This window comes from Mauremys mutica, chromosome 18, assembly GCF_020497125.1.
Source record: "Mauremys mutica isolate MM-2020 ecotype Southern chromosome 18, ASM2049712v1, whole genome shotgun sequence".
Lineage (NCBI taxonomy): Eukaryota > Metazoa > Chordata > Testudines > Geoemydidae > Mauremys > Mauremys mutica.
Genome location: NC_059089.1, coordinates 5,628,149 through 5,654,528, shown reverse-complemented (window position 1 = coordinate 5,654,528; position 26,380 = coordinate 5,628,149). Strand labels below are relative to the sequence as shown.

The following is a 26,380-nucleotide window of genomic DNA, read 5'->3' as shown; positions in this document are numbered from 1 at the left end:
TTGCTTTCTTCAATTTTTCCTCCTCGGTCAAAGGCAAACAGTTAAACATTCCCCCCTCCCTCTTTCTCAGAAATGCAGGAAGGAAGTGCTTGCAAAATAGTTTCATTTAAAAAATTCACAATCACATACACACAAAGAGCAAGCACTGGCTTAGAACCTGGACAGAACTAGTTGTGTTTCTGCAGCCTCATAGTTCTTTAGAAATAAAAATGAAACTTGATTATAGCAGTGTCATTCCCCTTGCCCCAAGTACAGATGGAGTCCGTGTTTCTATTCTATTACACTATTATTTAAGTGTAGCTACCTCACATGTAAACATTTGAAACTGGTTGTTGCTACAGTCACTTTCTTGTGCTCCTACAGAGCACAAATAGCTGGGTATTCTTTTTAAACTGAAGAAATCGCAGCCCATCTTGTGGAGAAGGTCTATGGAGTAGGAGGGAGATGATAAACAGCAAACATGTTAACTGTTAAGCTGTTATGCTGATGATAGCCACTGAAGAGGACTAACAACCTGAGGTGTGGTACAAAGATACATTTCTGGTTCAAATCTGGCCCTTCTCAGTAGTGACCAAATTCTGTACCAACTGTTCTAACTGCTGTTTAGTTACTTGTGTCCAGTTTATTGCTGCAAGTGTCTATGACACACACAGCATCACTTCAATTTGCAGTCCATTTTCCCAGTCTAGTGGGGACCTGGCTGGATGTTGCTCAAGGCCATTTTGGTACAGCTGGGATTAGACAGGTATTCTGAAATCCACTAATCTTATGCAGAAGAATACGAATGGAAAGAGGCAGCTGTGGCCTTTCATTTTAGCTACTTCTGCCATACACCAGGTAGCCAGCTGATGGTCCAGCTGGTGTACAGACCTTCAAGCAATGAAAAGATATTCATGGAAGAATTCTCAGATATTGGTGGTTTATGGTCTGCGTCTTCGGGCATATCCTAAACATAAGCAGTCAGCCCTTTTGGCTGGACCGACTCATTTGGGAGTTTCAGTGCATTGCCTATTCCACACCAGCATTAGCACAACGGCTAGTCTATTTCTTCAAGGCCTCAGAGACTAATGAATTCCATGGATTTCTGTTTTTCTTATTGGTGCTGAGACATCCTGTCTTCCCCTTCTAACCAGGATTATGATCCATAACTGCTGTTAGAAAAGGCTCTCAACTCCCTGACTGCTTCATACACTTTGTGACCATGAGAACTGATGACTGTCATTCCCTGGAGATAGTGCATCTCTGTTGCTTGCAGTTTGTTCAGAATGCAGCAGCACTTTGGCTCAGTGGTTTGAGTAACTATGATCACGTTACTCCTGCCCTGCGTTCCTCACATCGCTTGGCTAGAATGTGGTGGACTGATTTCAAGTTGGCAATGAGACACTGTCAACAAATCACATTTCTGCTGCTTCCCTTTTACCCATTATTATCCTAAGTACTGCTTCGATAACTGTAACTGAAAAAGAATGAAGACAAACCTTTTTTTCACTTTATTTAGGAACACAGGAATTGCTAGACTGACTCAGACCTGAGGTCCATCTAGCCCAGTATCCTGTCTTCAAGAGTGGCCAGAAGGTTCAAGAATCCCTACAGTAGGCAGATTTCTGCAATTATAGCATTTTGCGTATTGCCCATTTTCATGGCTGTATAGTCAGTTTAATAAAGCAGGGAGAAGAAAACATTTACAAAACAGGGTTGTAAACCAACATGAATTGACCAGGGGCTATGGCTGGGTAGGACCCCAAAATACTTTTTACTACATTTTGAAACTGACATGATTTCAAACTGACACATTGTTTCTTACAGCCCTGAAGGCTGTACAATCCTCTAATCACCTCCTCCACTCTCATCCTGATGGCTATCCATGCTCTGATGCCTCTGTATATTAGGGATTTTACTGCTATATTCCAGGCCAGTATTTGGGATCTTGGTGCTGAAGGCCATGGAAACTGTGTGGAAACTGCTCCTCTATGCAGACAGTTGTCTCAGTTCATTTTCCCCCACTAAAGAAACACCTTAAGATTCCTTTTGCATTTCAGAGCTGTCTCTTTTATTAAATTACAACTATCTGATGCCATATTTCACTTTCTTGCTTACCCCAATCCATTTAGCCTCTTCTTTAGTTACTGTACTCTTTTAATCAGCATCATCTGTATGTGTTTTAAGAGGGTTTGAAAAAATATATTGTTATTATTTGTACTGCAGCAGCACCTAGAGACCATAATCGGGATAGATAAGGGCCAGGACTGGATTTAGGAGTGCCATCACAATGTCAACTATATGATTATCTAGCCCAACTCAACTATTTTTAGCTGTCAGTTGCCGGGGGGGAGGGGTTGGCAGCTGGGAGTCGCAGTATTTGGGGCTATTTTGCTGCCCTGCTGCCACTCGCTGCACTGCTCGGATGTTCTTGGGAGGGAGCCTCCTGATCTGCCCCGCCCCCTGCCAAGGTACCTCACGCACTGCTTGTCTTACGTCGTGCCCCCTATCCTTAGGTGACATTTGCAGCATGTGTACAATTCTTGTCCGAGGAAGGCAGAATTCTTTTTCTGCAGAAAATATGCTGCAGTTCTGCCTTTTGCCCACCAGATGCCACTGTGGGCTGGGAGGCAGTGGCAAACAGCTAGCAGGTGGGTAGCGGGTGTACTTTTTTCTCAAGTTACAAGTCACATCAGCGTTCTTGGAGCCAGGTTAGGAGGCAGAGAGGGCCACACAAGGCTGCTGGGGGGGGCAGGGGGGTCCACAGGGCCACATGGGGACTCCAGAGGGGGGCTCCAGACAGGGCCACTAATGATGCTGTGCCTAGGGGCGCATAAGGTTCAAATCCAGCCCTGATAAGGGCCTGTAGACGGGCCGGACTCACCCCTGGGCGCCTCCTGCTGGTGACTCCGGGAATTAGCTCTGTCCAGTGCTGGAGCGCCCTCTGCAGGCCGGTGATCCGCCTGTCTTCAGGCCCCCGTGTCCCTCCCTGGACCCGGTGCCCTTTTATTGGGGGTGCTGCCCCCTGGCAGTAACCCCTTTCTCTCTGGGTTTCCCCTCCTTGGGGAACCCCCACCCTCTATCCCCACCTTGCCTCAGTTTTGGCTACTGCCAGTCATTGTCTAGCCCCACACTCTGGGGCAGACTGCAGTATCAGCCACTCATCACAGGCAAAGGGGTTTGGACCTGCTGCCTTGGCCTACCCCTGGGCTGCCCCCTGTAACCCCCAGTACCTGTTGGCCCTTCGCTAGGACGCAGCCTGGGGCTTTCTAGGCTGGAGCTCCCCAGCTCCTCTGCCTTTCCCCAGCCCTGCTTCACTCAGGTATCCAGTCTCAAGCTCCCTACAGCCAGGCCCTTCTCTCTCTGAAGGCAGAGAGAGACTGTCTGGGCTTCTGGCCTCCAGCCTTTTATAGGGGCCAGCTGTGGCCTGATTGGGGTGTGGCCCAGCTGCAGCCACTTCCCCAATCAGCCCAGCTTTTAGAACCGCAGCTCTCAAGCCCTGCCAGGCAGCTTTTAAACCCCTCAGGGCAGGAGCAGGGTCCACCCTGCTACAGGGCCCCAGTGTGCTAGGTGCTGTACAGACACAATGTAAGGCAGGCAGTCCCTGACCCAAGGGCTTACACTCCAAGACAAAACACCACAAGGAGATGAAACAAACTAATGGGGGAGAGTGGATGAAAATCCTCTAAGCCAGGCTCAAGGATGCTTTAAGCCTGGGCTAGCAGGATATAGGCATGAGCTCAGGTTTTGCTTCAGCCTGAGCTGAAAACCCACCTGCTTTGCAGTGAAAACTCAGGCTAATCAAGACCAGGGGCTGTTAGTCCTCCAATGCTATCCCACAATTCCATCTGAGCTGTACTTTCTTGTCTAATTCCTGCCTTATTCCACACTATATTTTAACCCCATGTTTGCCTGCTCTATTTCTGCTACACTTCCACAGAATCAGAGATGCCATCCCAGATGCATTTGCCCATGCTGCCAGCTGGTCAGAAGCTGACACCAGCCTTCTGGTAAAGCTGTGGTGAGATATCAGTAAGACCCATAAGAACACTTCTGCACAGGAGCTCAGGAAGGACAGACATGTTCTCTCAAAATACACTGAATAAATTTATAGAGTGGCCCAGTTTAATGCACTGCTAAGAATCCTGCGATATCCTGCCAGAAATCCACCCAGCACACAGATCGTACAGCACCACTTTAGACACAGCCACCCAGTTCTGGCATGGATAGGACTTTCCAGTGGGGATGCTCCACCTGTGCTAGACTAGCCTTGGTTAGACTAGCCGTGGCTAACTTTTTAAAGTTGTAAGCCAGGGGTTGTCAAACTGGAGGTCGGGACCCTTCAGGGGGTCATGAGGTTATCACAGGGGGGGTTGTGAGCTGTCAGCAACCACCCCAAACCCCGCTTTGCCTCCAGCATTTATAATGGTGTTAAATATATAAGAAGTGTTTTTAATTTAAGGGGGGGTTGCACTCAGAGGCTTGCTGTGTGAAAGGGGTCACCAGTACAAAAGTTTGAGAACCACTGTTGTAAGCCTTTTCATTGTTTTATCATTGGGTACAACCACCCTGATCTCTTCAGCTGGGGCAGGGGGCTTTATACTTAAAATAGTAACATAACGGGCTATAACACTTTGGTCTAATTTTGGTCGATGGGTTTAGCATGCATGTGCTGGGTGGTGTTGGTGACCTGGGAAATACAGGAGGTCAGACTAGGTGATTTGGTGGTCCCCTCTGGCCCTAAACTCTATGACTCTACCTAGGCCAGTGGGTAGAAGAGGCAGGATTCTCCTATACTACCTAGGGTTCAGTAATACATAACAAGGCTTTAGAGTAAAGCCTAAACAAACTGCCTTCTACGAGTCTAACCTGGAAATTGTCTCATCAACACAATGAACCCATTCTCTGAGTACGGTGTGTACAGCATCTATTCACGTTTTAGCATTATTTAGCCAAATTTAGCCACCAGAAAATTTAACTACTGCCAGTAATACATTGGGAACATTGTACACAGAATTGCACTGAAAATTTTTAATAATGATGGCTCTTTCAGAAAGAACAAACAAAGACTGATGATCAACTAAAATTCAGTGGTATCATGGAAAGAAAGACACCCTAGTTCAGAGGTTCTCTCAAGAAAAATTTGGTGGCCGTAACTATTGCTGGTGGCCACTCTGACAATTTTTCCTAAAATACTCAATTAAGTTTAGGAAAAACAAATAAATATGCATCTATACATATCCAAATCATTGTAATTTATTTATGAAGGGTTTTTTTGCAGACTCAATAATAAAAATAATGTACAGTTTTCTCTGTTCTTTACTGGACCTAAACAGAATAGAAACAAATAATGTGTTTTGCATGTATTTGTCCCTTTTTGTTGTTGTTTCTTTTGCCCCTTTTGGTTGCTTATTTTTATAAGATTTGCTAGCTAGTAAGTCTGTTTGTGTGAAAAGTGATATCTGTATTTTGTTAATATCACTTTTCACAGCAGCAGACTTGCTAGCTAGCAGGGAGGCAGTGAAAAGTGATATTAACAAACATACAAATATCATTTTTCACAACAGACTCACTCAGCCCTAGCAAGCTGGGGGCAAATTAAGCCCTGGATGGGGAAGTGGGTAGGGAGGCAGCTTGGGGCCAAGGGTGATGCGGGAGGTGAGTCCAGGGACTGGAGCCCTACAACTGCACAGCCCGGTAAGTCCGGGGCCAGAGGACATAGTGGGGGCCAGGGGCAATGTGGAGCGGGGGGTGAGCTTGGGGCCAGCAGTCACTGCCAGATGCCTGGGGGCCAGGGCTAATTGTATGGCCCCACGGGTGGAGTCTAAAACCCTGCAGATCGGGGTCAGAACACACAGCCAGAGCCCGGGGCCAGAGGAGGCACTGGGGGAAGGGGGTGAGCCTGGAGTCAGGGCTCAAAGCCCACGGCCGGGGGATGGAGCCTGCTGCCACACAGCTGGAGCCTGCCACTCACCACCCCAGATCTGAAACCCAAGCCCCGCCGCCTGCCTGCTCCTCCAGCACTTCTGGCTCCAGAGGGGGACAGGGCCCAACCCCTACTGGCAGCCCTGGTAGCGGGGCCACTACTTTGCTCCCCCCATCACCACCAAGGAGGATGCGGTCACATGCATGCAGCCACAGTGGCCGCATTTGAGAAATGCGGCCCTAGTTGATTTTCTTAGCCCCTTGCACTTGAATTCTTTTCTCCTACACTAAGAACAGATGCTGAAGTTTTAATATATTCAAAAGTAGTTTTTCCCCTAAACTCAGATTTACCCAAATGCTCCCGATTTTCCTGAGCAGACCCCAGCCTAGCCTTGATTAGCAGATCTCTTTTAGACTCATAGACTTTAAGGTCAGAAGGGACCATTATGATCATCTAGTCTGACCTCCTGCACAGTGCAGGCCACACAATCTCACCCATCCACTTCTATAACAAACCCCTAACCTATGTCTGAGTTATCGAAATCCCCAAATTGCGGTTTGAAGACCTCAAGCTGCAGAGAATCCTCCAGAAAGTGACCCGTGCCCCATGCTGCAGAGGAAGGCGAACAACCTCCAGGGCCTCTGCCAATCTGCCCCGGAGGAAAATTCCTTCCCGACCCCAAATATGCCAATCAGTTAAACCCTGAGCATGTGGGCAAGACTCACCAGCCAGCACCCAGGAAAGAATTCTCTGTAGTAACTCAGATCCCAACCCATCTAACATCCCATCACAGACCACTGGGCATACTTACCTGCTGATAATCAAAGATCAATTGCCAAATTAATTGCCAAAATTAGGCTATCCCATCATACCATCCCCTCCATAAATTTATCAAGCTTAGTCTTAAAGCCAATATGTCTTTTGCCCCCACTACTCCCATTGGAAGGCTGTTCCAGAACTTCACTCCTCTAATGGTTAGAAACCGTCGTCTAATTTCAAGTCTAAACTTCCTAGTGTCCAGTTTATATCCATTTGTTCTTGTGTCCACATTGTTACTAAGCTTAAATAATTCCTCTCCCTCCCTAATATTAATCCCTCTGATATATTTATAAAGAGCAATCATATCCCCCCTCAATCTTCTTTTGGTTAGGCTAAACAAACCAAGCTCTTTCAGTCTCCTTTCATAAGACAGGTTTTCCATTCCTCGGATCATCCTAGTAGCCCGTCTCTGAACCTGTTCCAGTTTGAATTCATCCTTCTTAAACATGGGAGACCAGAACTGCACACAATATTCCAGATGAGGTCTCACCAGTGCCTTGTATAACGGTACGAACACCTCCTTATCTTTGCTGGAAATACCTCGCCTGATGCATCCTAAAACCGCATTAGCTTTTTTTACGGCCATATCACATTGGCAGCTCATAGTCATCCTGTGATCAACCAATACTCCGAGGTCCTTCTCCTCCTCTGTTACTTCCAACTGATGCCTCCCCAATTTATAACTAAAATTCTTGCTATTAATGCCTAAATGCATGACCTTGCACTTTTCACTATTAAATTTCATTCTATTACTATTACTCCAGTTTACAAGGACATCCAGATCTTCCTGTATGATATCCCGGTCCTTCTCTGTGTTAGCAATACCTCCCAGCTTTGTGTCATCCGCAAACTTTATTAGCACATTCCCGCTTTTTGTGCCAAGGTCAGTAATAAAAAGGATAAATAAGATTGGTCCCAAAACTGATCCCTGAGGAACTCCACTAGTAACCTCCTTCCAGCCTGACAGTTCACCTTTCAGTACGACCCGTTGTAGTCTCCCCTTTAACCAGTTCCTTATCCACCTTTCAAGGAGACCTATATTACTCCAAAAGGGATTTATGTTAAATGTAAAACTGACTGTTGATTTAAGGCCTGGCCTGACAAAAGATGCATAGCACATAGTACTGAGAACGTAGCTAAATGTTGCAATGTAATTTCTGTCACAAAATTAGAAATATGGAGCTTTTATGAAGCAGAATTTCATAAATGACTCTCCTAACCCTTTCTGAAAGACCGCCACTGCCCCCCTACCAGGGATGAGGTCTTCAGGTTCTCCACCATATTTATTCCTTCTTTTAAGATGCCACACTTCAGCCATATATACCATGGTTTTCATCCCTGCCCTGCTCTGGAATCCATCAGTATTACTGCTTGAACATCTGGCAGGGACATTTGCCCTAGTAATATGATACTGACCAGTCACCTTCTATGCATAGGTACTTCTGGGGGAATTCTGTGGCACTGCGCAATGCAGAATTTTGCAGAAATTAATGTTGTGCATGCAGAATTTCCTTTCCCCCACAGAAATTGGCTGCAGTGCTGCTAGCCACCATTAGGGGCTGCTGGACCCGGCAGAGCCCAGCTCGCACATAGAAGACACTGCTGTGGGAAGGGAGAGGAAGCTAGTGGATTCCTGACAGCTGCAGTTCCCAACATGCCCTGAGGGAAGGAGAGGGCAGCGCGCAGGAAACTCCATGCAAACCTCGGACCGAGCATCAGGCTGTTTCTTCCTCTGGATCCCTGGGCTCTCTGGGTGGAGGGGGGTGTCTGGGCTGGGAAGTGGGGCACAGCTGGGCTCTGGAGGGGAAGAGTGTGAGTATCTGGGCAGGGGGCCCCATGGCTGGGAGGGGGTTCAGGTGTATTGGCTGGGGGGACTCCACGGTTGGGCTGTGTGGAGGAAGGGATTGTGGGTGTCTGGCCCCCGGCTGGGCTTGGGGCAAAGGGGCAGAGAAACAGGAACTGGGATGTCATGGGGTTTCTTTAACTCTCTACTCCTGGGGGAATTTTTGTGTGTGTCTGTATTGTTAAACATAGTTGCTGACAGGTATTTTAAAATAAATTACCAAAATACACCTCTACCCCGATATAACGTGCCCCGATATAAGCGAATTCAGATATAATATGATAAAGCAGTGCTCCGGGGGCCGGGGCCGGGGCTGCGCGCTCCGGTGGATCAAAGCAAGTTCGATAAAATGCAGTTTCGCCTATAATGCAGTAAGATTTTTTGGCTCCTGAGGACAGCGTTATATCGGGGTAGAGGTGTAATTGAAACTATGTACTGTTATTTTGACAAATAATATTTGTAGAATTTTTAATTTTTTGGCACAGAATGCCCCCAGGAGTAACTCCTAGAGCCAAAGGCACCACTTCCATTGTGCTTCTGACCAGAAACCAAGCTTGGTCATTTTCTTGGCCTAAGGCTGTATAAATTCTATTGACTTTTGGCAATGTAGCAACTAGTTTATTAAACAAATGTTAGTCCCTTTTTTTTTTTTTAAGTGTCCTTTAAAGGAAAATTGTAGTGACCAAAACATCTGGTTACAAAAGGAAGGGAAGAAAGTACTGAATAATCTCCGGTCACATGTAACTCACAGATTAATCTGGTTTGTATGTGAATTCCAGTGGTTTGGGATCATATAGCCTCCAAACTGTTTATGTGAGACATGTGTTTTTCCTGTTGCACTGCAGTAATTGTTTTGCTGGTCCGGGTGATGGATGATGGAGAAGGTTGTGTCTGGAAATGTGCTCAGAAGTTGACAGGAAGCTGAGAGGGCCCTTGCCAGCACTTCCTTCCTGTAGATGAAGGGAGGAGGGAATGGGGAAAATACTTGGCTGTGTCTGACCCTGAGAAAAGTCTAACCATTTCAGATGGATTACATTCAAATATTTTAATCTTTCTAAAGATTAAAGTATCCTTCTTCTCTAACTCCTACCTAAGTGGTAGGCTCAGTGGGGCTTATGAGAATTAATTGTATTGAGGTCTTAAAAGTTGCAAGGCAGCTGTAGAATCAGAATCAGGTGTTGGAAACTGAACAAACGGAAAGCAGATTTCAGAGATTTCCAAATAGATTGTCAGCCTTATTTGCAACAAAGCTGGCAAACCACAGGAACATAGAGATTTCCACAATGGATCAGACCCAATGTCTATCTAGTCCAGTATCCTGCATCTGACAATGGCCAGCACCAGACGGAGATGTAAGAACACCCCAGTAGGTATATGTGGGATATCATGCCCCCATGAAGATCTCATCCTGAAGCACAGGGTTTAATATCCCTCCCCAAATTCTGTTGTCATTAATTATAACAACTTCAGATATTATTGAGCTCCATATAAATACCCAAGGCCTTTTTAAATCTTGTTAAGCTTTCGCCCTCAATGAGCAGCCCAGGAGCATTCTGGCCAACCATTCCACCTCTTTCAATGGAGACAAAAAAAGATTTGCCTAAGGAGTTTTCCCTTGCACAGAGTCATCCTAGCACGTATTGTCAAAGACACTAAACTTTTCTCCCTCACACACTTAATTCATCCGCCCCCTATAACCTCCTACCATGGAGCCATCTTCCATCCATATCAACAAAAACACACAGAGGACACTCAAAAGTGGGAACTCTTTCTCCTCTAGATCAGTGGTTCTCAACCAGGGGTACACGTACCCCTGAAGGTACACAAAGGTCTTCCAGGGGGTACAGCAACTCATCTAGGTATTTGCCTAGTTTTACAATAGGCTAAATAAAGAGCTCTAGCAAAGTCAGTACAAACTAAAATTTCATACAATGACTTGTTTATACTGCTCTATATACTATACGCTGATATGTAAGTACAATATTTATATTCCAGTGGATTTATTTTATAATGATATGGTAAAAATGAGAAAGTCAGCCATGTTTCAGTAATGATGTGGCGGTGACACTTTTGTATTATGTCATGTCTGATTTTGTGAGCAAGTAGTTTTAAAGTGAGGTGAAACTTGGGGGTACATAAGACAAATCAGACTCCTGAAAGGGGTAAAGCAGTCTGGGAAGGTGGAGAGCCACTACCCTAGATCAAGAACTGGACGCATATTAAAGAGGGGGAGGGGACCTCTCACTGTTCCTCCACATCCCAGAGGGAATTTTTCTAACATTTCCCACTGTTGCACCACCAGGTCCGCTCCGGTAGTCCCAACAATGGTAGGAGCACTAGTGCAGAAAGGGCTCAGGCAGCCACCAGGCTTTTAAGCACTATGTCGACTTCCCCTGCTCCTTGCAGGTCTGCGTGATGTAGTGCTGATAGTGGCCACCAGCACCTTGTCTACATGAGGATTTTCACTGTCACTATCAGAATGATAAAATTTCCTCACGTAGATAAAGTCAGAGACAGACAAACCAACCTAAACAACAACAAAAAAACCCAAATCAAAACAAACAAACAAATAACCCAGAAAGAAACAGACTCACTATTCCTCTCAAGGAAAAACCAAAAGAGCAAGTAGACTGAGCTCTCACAACAGCCTCTTCTTTGAAAAAGGAATCTGACCAAAAAAAAAAGCTCCTCATCCACAGAGAATTGGAAACAATGGAAACCATGAAACTAGCCCTCATATCAGAATAAGAACAGCTCTTTACACATCAAAATAAGTGCACAATTGAATAGGAGTCCGACACTTTATAGTCAGTGCTTCTAGGTTCATAGAGTCCAATGCCAAAAAGGCCAAATGTGTTCTTCTAGCCTGACTTCCTGCAGGGGAGGGATAGCTCAGTGGTTTGAGCATTGGCCTGCTAAACCCAGGCTTGTGAGTTCAATCCTAGAGCGGGCCACTTAGGGATCTGGGGCAAAACTCTGTCTGGGAATCGGTCCTGCTTTGAGCAGGGGGTTGGACTAGATGATCTCCTGAGGTCCCTTCCAACCCTGATATTCTATGATTCTATGATAACATAGGCCACAGAACTTCCCTGAAATAATGTCTGTTTGAATTAGAGCAGATCTTTCAGAAGAACATCCAATCTTGATTTTAAAATTTCAAGCAAATCCACTACAACCCTTAGTAAACAGTTCCAATGGTTAATTGGGACATGATGCCACTGGTTTTTTTATTACACATTTGCTGCACATTACTTTGTAATCTAACTCTTTCGTTAGAAGGATAATTACTGCTGACACATGACTGAATAACAGAAAAACTAGATGATAGATAAAACTGAATGATCACTTGTATAAGGCATTAGAATTAAAACCGCATATTCTTGTGCATAGATGGGGGTTGTTGAAACAGTACACTTGTCAAACTTTTTTTTAAAATCAGAGTATAATTCCCAACGTTCTGACAGCTGACTAGTCTCAGAGAAAAAACAATGAGGAGTCTTGTGGCACTTTAGAGACTAACAAATTAATCTGGGAAAACTAAGAAATTTATTTGTTAGTCTCTAAAGTGCCACAAGGACTCCTCGCTGTTTTTGAGGATACAAACTAACATGGCGACCACTCTGACACTAGTCTCAGAGAGTGCTGAAGGTCCAGTCACCTTCATGGTACATTGCAAAATCATAGATGCAAGATGCATTTGACTGGGTCAGCACTTGATTCACTGTTTTTGTTTTATTCCTGTTTGGTGTTTAATTTTCTGACACTACAGAAATTAGTAAAACATGCACAAAGCAAATCTTGCTGACCAAAACATTACAGATAGATCTGAGTGCCTGCTCAGGCAGAAAACTCACCATCAGTGTGGTCACTTAGGCTGCTCTCCTGATTCATCCTTTCTAGATGGACACCAAGTTAAAATGTTGAGCTAAAATGGTGCACTCAGTGCTCTCAATTCTGAAAAGAAAAATGCAGAGTTACTGACAAAGAAAATACTAAGTTTGCACTTCATAAACTAAGGGGTGATTGACCCTCGGCAAAGTGGGGGATAAAGTGCCCTGGGATCTATTTTCTCATAGAAACTCCAGCACACAGTTTAAAGGATGAGGGCCCCTAAAGGTATATCTGCACTGCAGCTGGAAGATGTAATTCCCTACGTGGGTAGACATAGCCATGCTAGTTCTGCTCAAACTAAAAATAGCAGTGTGGCCATGGTGGCCCAAGCAGCAGGTCATGCTAGCCACCTGATATAATCCTACCTGACATGAATTTGGGCAGCCAGCTAGTGCCGCCTTGGCCATGATGCTGTTTTTAGGCACTACCTCAAGCAGAGCTAGTGCATGTAGATCTAGCCAAGCTGGGAATCACACCTTCCAGCAGCTGTGTAGACACACGCTGCATGAGGAATTATTCATCTAACCCCACAGTGGAAGATATCACCTCAATTTTTCCTGCATATTCAATTATGTAGCTTGATTTCTACATCAACGTAACATTAATTTTTAGGTTCATATTCACAGACCTCAGTGTAAGTCAAAGCCTCATCTTGAATGTTATCTATTTGTCCCCATTAACAAAAACAAAACCTACATAACTTTCCAATTTTGCAAACTGTTGATACCAAAATCATGTTTGCATCATAGTTACATTGCCCCACTTCCTTGTTTGCTCACCCATCCATTCATTACATCTTGGCTGTGGCTGGGAATAGAACCCAAATCTCCTGAGTCCCAGTCCAGTGCCTTAACTACATCCTTCCTGCTGACTCTCATTAGAGGATTGTTTGTCAGGAAATTCCCCTCAAGAATACCCAGATTTAGTGTTCTTGCAAACAGCAATGCACAGAATAAAAACATACTAGGAAAGAGAAGGGATTTAAGTTTTTGGATAACCTGTTAAAGGCTTACTTCAGGTCTGTGTACTTTTTGAGTGTTATAAATACAATCCATGTGAAGTGAATGGTAGTCTCATGAGCACTTCAGAGGACAATATGCAACTGTAGAAGATGACTTACCCCAGGGTTCTAGTGAGATATACACATCACTCTGAGGGTGTCACTCACACAGTTTACACTGTCACCAGAAACTGTCAATAAAATTATAGTCTTCTATTGCAGATGGATAAAACTGCTCCACACAAATACATACAGTGTATCTTCTACACCAGGGGACTGATGTCTGACCTGGGAGCGCAGGAAGTGTGTTACCTGCCAGGGGCCTGTATCCAAGACATTACTGAAGGACTGCCGAGGATCATCCGGCCCTCTAACTACGATACCATGCTGCTCATCCATGTGGGCATTCATTATACTATAAGGTGTAAGACTAAGCAGATTAGAAGTGACTACAAGGCTCTGAGAGTTAGGGTCGGGGAATTGGAGGCACAGGTGGTGTTCTCATCAATCCTTCTGGTCAAGGGTAGGGGTCCAGCCAGAGACAGACACATCCTGGTGGTGAATGTATGGCTGCACAGATGGTGCCACCAGAAGGGCTTTGGCAACTTCTTTCATGGGATGCTGTTCCAAGAAGGACTGCTAAGCAGAGATGGGATCCACCCATGAAGGAAAAGGAAGAGTATCTTTGGACACTGACTGGCTAACTAGTGAGGATGGCTTTAAACAAGGTTCATCGAGGCAGAAGACAAAAGCCCACTGATGAGTCCAGAACATGGAGACCTGGGTGAAGAGTCGAAATCTGTGAGGAAAATGGACAATTACAGAAGGGAGAAAGTAGAGACAAGAGGGAATATAAATCTAATGAATATCTTAGATGTCTGTTTACTAACGCAAGAAGTATGGGAAAAAACAGGAAGAACTAGTGAATAATCACAATTATGACATAACTAGCTTCACAGGATGGGATAATTCATATGACTTGAATGTTGGTATTGAAGGGTACCACTTGTTCAGGATGGACATGCAGGAAAAAAGGGAGGAGGTGTTGCCTTGTATATCAAGGACGTATACACTTAAACTGAGGTCAAGATATAAAGTGGGAAGCAGACCTGTTGAAAGTCTCTGAGTGAGGATGAAAGGGGTAAAAAAAAAAAAAAGTGATGTCATGGTATGTGGTCTACTACAGACCACCTAACCAGGAACAAGAGGTGGATGAGGCTTTTTTTAAACAACTAATAAAATCATCCAAAGCACAGGACTTGGTGGGGACGGGGGATGTCAAGTGCTCACAGATCTGTTGGGAAAATAATACAGCCAGGCACAGATTATCCAATAAATTCATGGAATGCATTCCAGACAGTTTTACAGAAGGTGGAGAAAGTGATCGGGGAGAAACTGTTCTAGATTTGATTCTGAGAAATATGCAGGAACTGGTTGAGAATTTGGGGTAAGGCAGCTTGGGTGAAAGTGATCATCAAATTATAGAGTTCATGATTCTAAGGAATGGTAGGAGGGAAAACAGCAGAATGAAGATAATGGACTTCAAGAAGGCAGACTTAAGCAAACTCAAGGAGTTGGTAAATAAGGATTATAATTCAAAATGATCTAGACAAACTGGAGAAATGGTCTGAAGTAAATAGGATGAAATTCAATAAGGACAAATGCAAAGTGCCCCACTTAGGAAGGAACAATCAGTTGCACACATACAAAATGGGAAATGACTGCCTAGGAAGGAGTACTGCAGAAAGGGATCTGAGGGTCATAGTGGATAGCAAGCTAAATATAAGTCAACAGTGTAACACTGTTGCAAAAAAAGCAAACATCATTCTGGGATGTACTGGCCGGAGTATTGTGTGCAGCCCAACAGAGAGGGGTGGCACGTCCAGCTCTTCGGTGGCAATTCGGCAGTGGGTCCCTCACTCCCTCTCAGAGCAAAGGACCTGCCACCAAATTGCCGCCGAAGACTGAAGCGGAGGCGGTAGAGCTGATCACAATCGCAGCTTTTTTTTTTTTTTTTGCTCCTTGGGGCAGCAAAAACCCTGGAGCAAGAAGCAATGGGCTTAAATTGCAGCAAGGGAAATAAAGATTAGACATCGGGAAAAATTTCCTGTCAGGGTAAGACTGGAACAAATAGCCTAGAGAGGTTGTGGAATCTCCATCATTATAAGTTTTTAAGAACAGGTTAAACACCTGTCAGGGATAGATAATACTTAGTCCTGCCTCAGTGTAGGAGACTGCACTAGATCTATCGAGGTGCCTTCCAGTCTTATGTGTCTATGATTCTAATGGCTCTGTGTAAATATATCACACTAAGATGTGACTTCCTGCTCCCTATCGTGGTTCTGTGACCCCCAAAGAGGTTGGCAGCACAAGAATGCAAGGATGGGAGGATCCCATTAATCCTCTCTAGAAAATAGTGACATAAGTACATTATTAACCAGTCCAAGCAAACACCCCCACTGAAATGGCACAGGACCCTCCGAGGAATATGGTCTTATTTAGTAGTCAGTGGCATGAGGTCCAGTGGCATAAGATCCAGACTACAGTCACTGGCACAAACACTCAGCATTTGGGCAGATTTTCAGAACTCTGACAAGATTTCTTTCAAATTCCTTTTTGAATTTAGCTGAGTAATTCCAGAAGTCCAACTCTGTAACAATTCTTACCTATTGGCAATATTCTTTCAGTGAGCAGCCATTTTAGGAAAGACCACTGCATACAATATCAGGAGTCACGTTCAGAGATCTATAGAATAGTTTTTAAAATGACATTTTCAGCTCCTGCTCCCCACAAATACTTCTTCTATTTGTTAGTCGGAACCCTGAGAATATCCCACTGTGGTGACTCGTGAGAGGGGCACAACGCATCAAGTGACCCTCCAGCAGGGTCAGGTGCCCACAGCAGCTGGCCCAAGTGGGGAGAGGAAGGAGTGGTGCCAGAGCTGGAAGGGAAGAAGCAGGACCAGAGCCTCCCCTCTTCCAGCAATTCTGCCTGGGACGCTGCCTGGTGCAGGGCAGTGGCTGACTGGGAGAGTGCACCTGGCTGCGGCAGCAGCAGGCTGTCCCCCATCTGGGGACAGGAGCTGACTCTGAGCATGCCAGGGAAGGCTCAGCCACTGTCCTGGAAGCCAAGTAATGTGAGATGGGGAGAGCATGGGGGCCCCTGCTGGGGGCAGGGTGGAGTCATGAGGGGAGGTCATGTGGGGAGGTCACATGTCCTCCCCTTTTAGCTGGTGCCCCCTTTGTGTCCCTCCAAGGAGTCACCTACCAGGGAAACTCGTACTGACACTGCTCTATAGCCACATTGTCTGCTGAGAAATAAATGTCTCTCATTTTCACTTAGGTGTCGATCACACTGCTTCTGCTGCATTGCCAGTGTGTGAAGAAACAGACTGGGAATTAGTGCCATGCAGAGCACTAATCAAATCCCATTGTTTTGTGGGTCAGGTATTATGATTTGTGGAAAATGCCTTTTTCTTGGATACTTTCAGGAAAAACAGGCAAGTCATATCTCCATTTTCGCTACTGCCTCAAAACTATGTAAAAGAGGATGAAACTTGTCATTCTACATATTCTGCTTGGATTATTTTTATTGCATAGAGCCCTGAGAATCTAGCCTAGTAAAACAGTAATCTAAGAAATTATTTAACATACAAACTCTTCACATTTGGGCTGCACACAATGAGACTAGGTATCCCGACGTAATGTGATGTTTGAAATGTTTAGCTTCAGTGCAAAGAAGCAATACAGTTAATGGCATTCCCTCCCCCCACCGCCTTTTTCCGACCGTGACAGCCTGGGGAACCCTGCTTTTTGTACAATACCTGTTTTTAGTTTCCCTCTGCAGCCGTTTGCAATTTTTCAAGTCATTGGCATTAAACGGACAGGTCCCATAATTCATTAACGTTTCTTGGCAGAAAAAAGAACCTCTAGACACTGCTTTTATTTTTGTTGAACAGTAAAAATCACAATTTCTCTTCTGTTTGTGGTTTCTTTCTAGCCTGAGGTTTTTTAAAAAAAAAATCTCTCTTTTACATCATATTAGAGTAATTTTGGAGTGGATGTTAAATTTAGTTCAATTGTTCTCCATGCAGAGAGGTATTATCTCATTTCTCACTACACGTCTGCTATTTTTACATTCAGGCTTGAGTTTGATTGCGCACAATGGGTTAGTCTAATCAACATCTGAGCCTAGTATGTCCAGAGGAAAATGTCTCTGTCTTTGGTCTTGCATAGAGCTCAGTTCCAACAGACTTCACTAGTTTTGCAGTGGTTAATAATGACACATTAGAAACAGACCAGTGTCATCGTGTACATATTGTGTTTGAGTGTCTTCAAAAAGTTCCTTATAAATAAACCTATATGGGAAAGTTAGAGGAAAAGAGTTCCACAAACAGCTTCTTCACTGCAGAGTTTAACCAATGATTTCCCCCCTCCAACAAGTATCTCACTGGAAGCTACCAAGAAACTGTCACCCTGCCAGTCTGTTGGTGTTGTGAGAGCTATAGTTCATGGTTGTGAGACCACTCCAATGACAGGTTTTGTTCTGGATTTTTTAAAAAAAACAAAATGCCATCATGAGTTTCACAGTAATTTAACCAATCAGTTTGCAGAATTAAAATGATTTGAAGTCAGCTGAATGAATGCTTAGCTCACCTGACAGCCCCAGGGCTGTGAGAGAGGAGGAAGGGAGTGCTCCAGCTGTGAGCCCCACATGGGGCTGACAGTTCAGACTGTCAGTGCGGGGCAACAGGGCTCCAGTGATGTAAGTAACACAGTGTCAACACTGACACTGTGTCACCCTAACTACACTGACTTAAGTGTTACACTTCTCTCGGAGGTGGAGTTATTAAGAAATTCCACCACGATTTCAACAGCTTCCACCCCACCATCAACCTCAGCCTGGACCAATCTACACGGGAGGTCCACTTCCTAGACACCACGGTGCAAATAATCACTGCTCTACAGCCAAAATGCTTCTGAAATAAATGTAGTCAAACTTTACTAATTCTGGGTCACTGAGAACGACAATGATGCTTAAAATTGTTGATTGGCTCTAGTTTTCAAGTTATGCTATTGGGTCAGTATATACGACCCTTGACTTGGGAATAGCGGAGGATAAGTGAGTTATAAAGGGAAGGGATCTCAATTTAAACCAGAAATGACTAAAATACATCTTTGACTGGATCTATGAATAAATCTATGACTGGGTTTGGACAGTACTTGCTTTTTAGGCAAAACAATGAATGATGCAATCTGAAGCTGGTATTGCGTCATACATGATATGAATTGCATCATGTTATTCCTAGAAGTCATGGATGATGCAATCATAACGAAGCTTACATCACTCTGCTGAACAAATTGCCCTATATCAGCTCTAGAAATCATACAGTGTCGTGCTCTCTTATTTGTAAGTGTTTGATTTTGCAAAGAGACACATTTCTGTTTAGCCAAACTGAGCAGAGATGCCTCGTACTTGTGTGAACAGTGCAGATAACTTCTGCTATGTTTGTGGTGAAGTGACTTTTGCAACACAAAAGCGCAGTATAACCACTATGGTTAAGAAAGCCTATCACCTTTATTTTGGCTGCAAAATTGGAGATCAGGACAAGAGGTGGGCCCCACACATATGGTGCAACACTTGTGCAACAAATCTTCGCCAGTGGTTGAACAGGAAAAGGAAATCTATGCCTTTTGCAGTGCCAATGATTTGGAGAGAACCAACAGATCATACCAGCAATTGTTACTTCTGCATGGTGCCTCCAGTTGGGAAAGGTGTGTCAAGGAAGAAAAAGTGGACTGTGCATTATCCAAACATTCATCAGCTATACGCCCAGTACCCCATGGAGAAGGACTGCCGGTTCCTAATGCACCAGAATCATTCTCACTTGAGTCAGACGAGGAAGAGGATGAAACTTCTGGTCCTGAACCATCAATGTCACAGGACCCACATTTTCTCCCATCCTCCTCCTCTGAACCACACCTCATAACACAAGGTGAACTGAATGACCTTGTCAGGGATTTGGAACTACCCAAGAGTAAGGCAGAGCTGTTGGGCTCCAGACTACAGCAGTGGAATCTCCTGGCAGGTGATGTTAGGGTTTCCATGTTCCGTGACCGTCAAAAGGATCTTGTCCTATTCTTCTTCATGGAAGGTGATCTTGTAGCCTGCAACAACATCGATGGTGTGATGGCAGCCCTCAACATCATTCACGATCCAGATGAGTGGAGACTGTTCATTGATTCATCGAAGACAAGTCTTAAAGCTGTTTTACTGCATAATGGCAATGTTTTGCCATCAATTCCAGTTGGTCATGCAGTCCATATGAAGGAAACCTATGACAACATGAAACAATTTTTGAGGTGCATAAACTATGACCAACATCAGTGGCAGCTTTGTGGCGATTTGAAGGTTGTTGCTCTCTTGCTTGGTCTGCAGACTGGATACACAAAGTACTGCTGTTTTCTCTGCGAATGGGATAGTCGTGCAAGAGATTCCCACTACATCAAGAAAGATTGGCCACTCCGACTGTCATTGGAGCCTGGGAGGAAAAGTGTTCAGCATCCACCACTTGTTGAATCAAGGAAGATTTTGTTACCACCCTTACACATCAAACTGGGTCTGATGAAGAACTTTGTCAAGGCCATTGACAAAACACAAGCAGCTTTCAAGTGCCTCCGTGGAAAATTTCCAAGGTTAAGTGAAGCTAAGATAAAGGAAGGTGTCTTTGTTGGTCCTCAGATTCGTGAACTTCTTCGAGATGATGCATTTGACCATGCACTGCATGGCAAGGAAAAGACGGCATGGAAAGCCTTCCAGTTAGTGGCAATAAATTTTCTCGGAAACAACAAGGCAGACAACTACAGGTTGTTGGTGGAAAACCTCCTCAAGGCATACAAAAGCCTTGGTTGCAACATGTCACTAAAGATACATTTTTTGCACTCTCATCTAGATTTTTTTCCACCAAACTGCGGAGCAGTGAGCGACGAACACGGTGAGCGATTTCACCAGGACATTGAAACAATGGAGAAACGCTATCAGGGCAAATGGAGCCCATCAATGCTTGCAGACTATTGCTGGACAGTGACAAGAGATGCTCCATTTAATGAATACAAGAGACAAGCCAAGAAGCGCCGAGTAGACACTGAATAGGACTAAACTATGTACATAATAGTTTTTTGCCTTTTGTTTCATAATACATTTTATTTATATAACCTGATTTATATAAAATCACTTTTGCTGATTTTTAAAGTGTTACATAAACAGGACAGATGAAATAGTATCATGTAAAGCAACCATAAACACATGAAAAGACCTAGGTTTACAATTTATGATTAAAACTCTACTATCTACACAATATACATAGATATAAAATGTAAAAACTTAAATATCTTAAAAACAGTAGCCAATCAGTTGTTTTGTCATATTTGAATTCAGCACATCAAAATACATAATAAATATCACATTTTATCTCTGAAGCAGATGACTTCTCAAAAATTGTAGACCAGTGAAGTGATGGTCACATTAACACCACCCTATACCGAAAACCTACCGACCGCTATGCCTACCTTCATGCCTTCAGATTCCATTCCGGGCACACCACACGATCCATTGTCTACAGCCACGCACTGAGGTACAACCGCATCTGCTCTAACCCCGCAGACAGAGACCAACACCTACAAAATCTCCACCAAGCATTCTCAAAACTACAGTACCCGCACGAGGAAATAAGGAAACAGATCAACAGAGCCTGTACCCAACGTGTACCCAGAAGCCTCCTATTGCAAGACAAACCCAAGAAAGAAACCAATAGGACTCCACTGGCCATCACATACAGTCCCCAGCTAAAACCCCTCCAACGCATCATCAGGGATCTACAACCCATCCTGGACAATGATCCCACACTTTCACAGGCCTTGGGTGGCAGGCCAGTCCTCGCCCACAGACAACTTGCCAACCTGAAGCATATTCTCACCAGTAACTGCACACCACACCATAGTAACTCTAGCTCAGGAACCAATCCATGCAACAAACCTCGATGCCAACTCTGCCCACATATCTACACCAGCGACACCATCACAGGACCTAACCAGATCAACCACACCATCACCGGTTCATTCACCTGCACGTCCACCAATGTAATATACGCCATCATATGCCAGCAATGCCCCTCTGCTACGTACATCGGCCAAACTGGACAGTCTCTAAGGAAAAGAATAAATGGACACAAATCAGATATCAGGAATGGCAATATACAAAAACCTGTAGGAGAACACTTTAACCTCCCTGGCCACACCATAGCAGATCTTAAGGTGGCCATTCTGCAGCAAAAAAACTTCAGGACCAGACTTCAAAGAGAAACTGCTGAGCTTCAGTTCATCTGCAAATTTGACACCATCAGCTCAGGATTAAACAAAGACTGTGAATGGCTTGCCAACTACAGAACCAGTTTCTCCTCCCCTGGTTTTCACACCTCAACTGCTAGAAGAGGGCCTCATTCTCCCTGATTGAACTAACCTCGTTATCTCTAGCTTGCTTCTTGCTTGCATATATATACCTGCCCCTGGAAATTTCCACTACTTGCATCCGATGAAGTGGGTATTCACCCACGAAAGCTCATGCTACAAAATGTCTGTTAGTCTATAAGGTGCCACAGGATTCTTTGCTGCTTTTACAGATCCAGACTAACACGGCTACCCCTCTGATAAGTTGATGTACTGGCTGACTAACATCTGTGGGAGCCTAATTGTAGTGTAGACACTTGGCCCTGGTCTACCCGGGGTAGGGGTGGAATCGATCTAAGTTACGTAACTCCCACATAGCTGAAGTCGACGTACTTAGATCAACTTACCATGGTGTCTTCACCGTGGTGAGTCAACTGCTGCGGTTCCCCCTTAGACTCCGCCTGCACCTCTCATGGCGCTGGAGTACAGGAGTCGATGGGAGAGGGCTCGGGGGTCGATTTATCGCATCTAGACTAGATGCGATAAATCGATCCTCGCTGTATCGATCGCTGCCTGCCGATCCAGCGGGTAGTGGAGACATACCCTTAGACGTTAGGTTGACTTAAGCTGTAGACCAGGCTTTAGTAGCACCTGAGGTCATGACTAAGGCTACGTTTTAGTCATGGGTACTTTTAGTAAAAGTCATGGACAGTAAACAAAAATTCATGGTCTGTGACCTGTCCATGGCTTTTACAATATACTCCTATCTAAAACTTGGGCTGGGGGTTCGCAGGTGTCCTGTGGGGGGGAGCAGTCCAGGGGTGCCATGTGTGCGGGGTGTGTGGCCCAAGACCCCTGCTGGTCCTGGGGGGTGGCAGCCAGCGCCCTACAACCGCCACTGGTGCTGGGGAGGTGTGGAGGGTGGTGCACAGCCCAGGACCCCTGCTGGGAGATGGGGGGGGTAGGATCTCTGTGTGTGCTGGGGGGGCGGGTTGGCGGAGCTGGTAGGCTCCCTACCTGGCTCTGACCGGCATGTCCCTGCAGCTCTTAAGGGGAGGAGTGGCCAGTGGAGCTCCACGCGCTGCTCCCACTACAAGAGCTAGCTCCGCAGCTCCCACTGGCCGGGAACCACAGTCAATGGGAGCTGCGGGGGCAGCACCTGCGGGCGTGGGCAGCACGCAGAGCCCCCTGGCTCCTCCGCCTAGGAGCCCCCTCCCACACACCCAAACTGCTACTGCCGGCTCGGGCAGCCTCTGAGTCAGCACCAGCCGCTGCAGAAGTCATGGAGGCAGGGGCAGCTCCAGGCACCAGCACGCCTGGGGCAGCAAGCCACGGAGGGGGCTCTGCCGGTCGCCGCGAGGGCGGCAGGCAGGCTGCCTTTGGCGGCGTGCCTGCGGAGGGTCCGCTGGTCCCACGGCTTCGGTGGACCTCCTGCAGACAAGCCGCCGAAGGCAGCCTGCCTGCCGTGCTTGGGGCGGCAAAATACCTAGAGCCACCCCTGCACGGAGGTCACGGAAAGTCATGGAATTCGTGACTTCTGTGACCTTCATGACAGCCAGCCAGCCTTAGTCATGACTAATACTTAGTCCTGCCTTGAGTGCAGGGGACTGGACTAGAAGACTTCTTGAGGTCCCTTCCAGTCCTACAAGTCTATTATTCTAATACAATACAGGGAACTGAAGGGCCTGTTTTCTTTTCAATGCTATCAGTGCAAGTAGGGTCACAAGCAGGAGCAAGCAAGAAACAGGAGGCAGGCAGAGAAAAACAAGTGTTGCTTTTTCTTTGACATTTTTAAATACAGTGTTGCCAGTTCTTGCAATTTAACACAAGTCTAATATTATTTCGCGGGTTTTTTTAAGCCACAGCTGCTAGATTGAAGACACCACATGAGACTCTCTTCTTCTTTTTTTTAAACAAAAGTAAGTTTCTAGTCCCCTTGATTGTGAAGAAATGGTTGAAAAGGTTAATTGAATGTAACCTAAAAGCACAGAAACCAGAATAAAAAGTAGCCAACATTTATTATTTTGAAAAAATGTCATGATTTTTAATAATAATTTCAGTTTTCCTTTAACTGCTCCATCACCACCTAACATGGAAGGATATGGAGCCAGAGGGGCATCCAGCACCACTCAACGCATCCCAGAAAGCACTGGACCATGGGTATGGAAGGCGGGGATGGGCAACATTCCTGGAGGTCCATTTTAGTTAAAGCAATAGACATGCACATCTTTCAGGGTCCTGGCAAAGGCATTATGGGTTTGATCCAAAGCCCACTGAAGTCAATGGGAGTCTTTCCATTGATTTCAACAGTTTTGGGATTATGCCCTATGTCATAGTTCTTCATTGCTGTAGTTATCCAAATGTCATCACATTTTTTGGTATGTCAGTATAGTTACCCGTATATTAAGCCTATCTCCAGACATTTTCTTTGGTCAGTTTTATTTATCAGAAATACATGGGAGTGTGTATATTATATCTTTCATTGTAAAAAGGGTATGAAATGCAAAAGGCAAGTTCAAACTGTTCTCACTTGGCCAACCCCCTCTATACATAAATCTTAAAACTACACAGAAACCCTGTATTTAATTTCTTGACAGCAAGGGAGAAGGGAACTATCAACATCAGGATTAAAAAGAAGTTTGAAAGCAACACTGTCTGAATTCTGTGCAGAAGGAGCCCCGGGCAGTTTCATTTCTTTTTCAATGGTCTGGAATGTTACTTGTCTGCACATAAAACTTCATAGGTCCAAAGTGGATTGGCTGAGATGCTCACATCTGACCCATCCAGACCCAGCTTGCAGAGCATTCCAGAACACAGCAGCATAGCAGAATCCAAAACATTTGCTCTATTAGTGGGAGCATGTAATGCCAGAACTGTCAAACTAAATGGAGGAGGCTTCTTTCAATTAAACATATCATTTAGTTTATTACAAATCAGTCTAATGAACAGATCCATCACTCTCTGTCTCTGTTTTATACATACAGCTTTTTTTAAGTAATTATGTTTTGGATTGTTTTGAAATGTAAATTACCAGTTAATTATAACAGGATTCAGCACTAAACAGACCAAGCGTGGTTGAAGTCAGTGGAGTTATACCATCTCGATGCACTCTCCAAGGAACATGCATTAAGAATACACAAATTATTCTGGTATCAAGGTAATAAATCTGAGCAAGCTCTTTGGGACAATAATGTCTTCATGCCTGTGTGGATAATGCCACATTGTGGGTATCAACAGAATACCAATAATAAAGAAACAATAACAAATCTACAGAAATGACTTTTTCAGTTACATATGCCAATGCCTCATAGTCTAGCAGAGGTTCACATCTGACCATTCATACATTCAGAATCTGTAATTAACTTTGCAGATCACAAGACAGCAGCCACATGCTGTATGACCCACTCCAGAGCGGTTGAGTTACTCAGCATTAGAGAGGCAGCGAGGTTAAAGGTACCCACTCTTTTCCCTCCCGCCCAAGATAAACAGATCACGGGTACTATCAAACTGAAGCAAATTTAATGGCATATCACTTAACTGATTTTCCAGAAATGAAATAAGGAAGGTTTATTCAACGGGTTGATAAAGACGACACAACCCTGCTCGCAAAAGATAAATCTTTTCCCAGCTGGGAAAATGCTCTAAAATGATGACTTCTGGGAGAATCTTCATTGCTGGAAGGATACAGACCTTCTGCAATCTTTTCCTCACAAAAGCTATGGTTTGAGGTAAATTCTGACTCTGAATGCATCTTCTACCTGAAATCTTTTGACAAAATTAGCTTTGGGCTCTTTCCTCGTTAGCCTTGAACAGCTGAATACAGCTACTGAGGAAGATATCATCTCTGCCTTTCAAGTCTTGTCACAAACCAACTTTTAAATCTACCTATCAGACAGTTTTCTTGCTCATGTCCTGGAACCCATGTTTAAGAGTTGATCTAAGAAGGGGCTCATTTGCACCCGGGGAAAGGGAAGTTGTCATTGGCTGGGGAACATCTGCCTCTTCTACATCAGACGTAGGTTTAATTTAAGCTATTTTGGAAGGATCTTCATCTACCATCACCTCAAAATGTAGGTAGTGCCTGTACAGGAAATGCCTCCCCTACTATAGGAGCCCAGTCCCCACAGAGAGCCTTCTGCTTCATCAGGGCAGGGGGATACATACAGCCAGCTGAAGTAATGAGTTTTTCCATCCAAAAAGGCAAAGGTGATTCAGCCACAGGTCCTAGCCTTCTAGGTTTCCCCTTCTATAGAGAACTTGTAAAGCACTTTGCCAGCAGCACAAGCAGTTACACCCTGAAAACTCCAATGACCAGGCTCTGTTTGCTCATCTTGCTGTTTTTTCAAGTTAATCAGACTTGGTCCCTTAGCATGTTTGCTTGGGAATAGCAAGTAGAACTGAAGGGGACCAGCTGAGAGACAGGGGAGGTTCCTAAGTCAAAGGATGTTTTCTCAGTGTCCAGGGTAGCCATTTCTTAC

The 26,380-nt window shown here is 44.8% G+C and overlaps 1 protein-coding gene across 5 annotated transcripts in view; it reads right to left on the bottom strand.

Moving 5' to 3' along the window:
- The window catches only part of EXD3 (exonuclease 3'-5' domain containing 3), a 614,390-nt gene that overhangs the window by 482,946 nt on the left and 105,064 nt on the right, over positions 1–26,380 (bottom strand). For 4 of the 5 annotated variants that reach the window (XM_044992564.1, XM_044992566.1, XM_044992568.1 and 1 more), the window contains exon 3: positions 12,422–12,521. In XM_044992564.1, coding sequence (XP_044848499.1) covers positions 12,422–12,458 — 37 coding nt within the window. In that variant the 5' untranslated portion in view covers positions 12,459–12,521. Of the gene's footprint in view, positions 1–2,097; positions 2,151–12,421; positions 12,522–26,380 lie in introns of all 5 variants that reach the window. The other variant, XM_044992567.1, reaches the window with a different exon arrangement.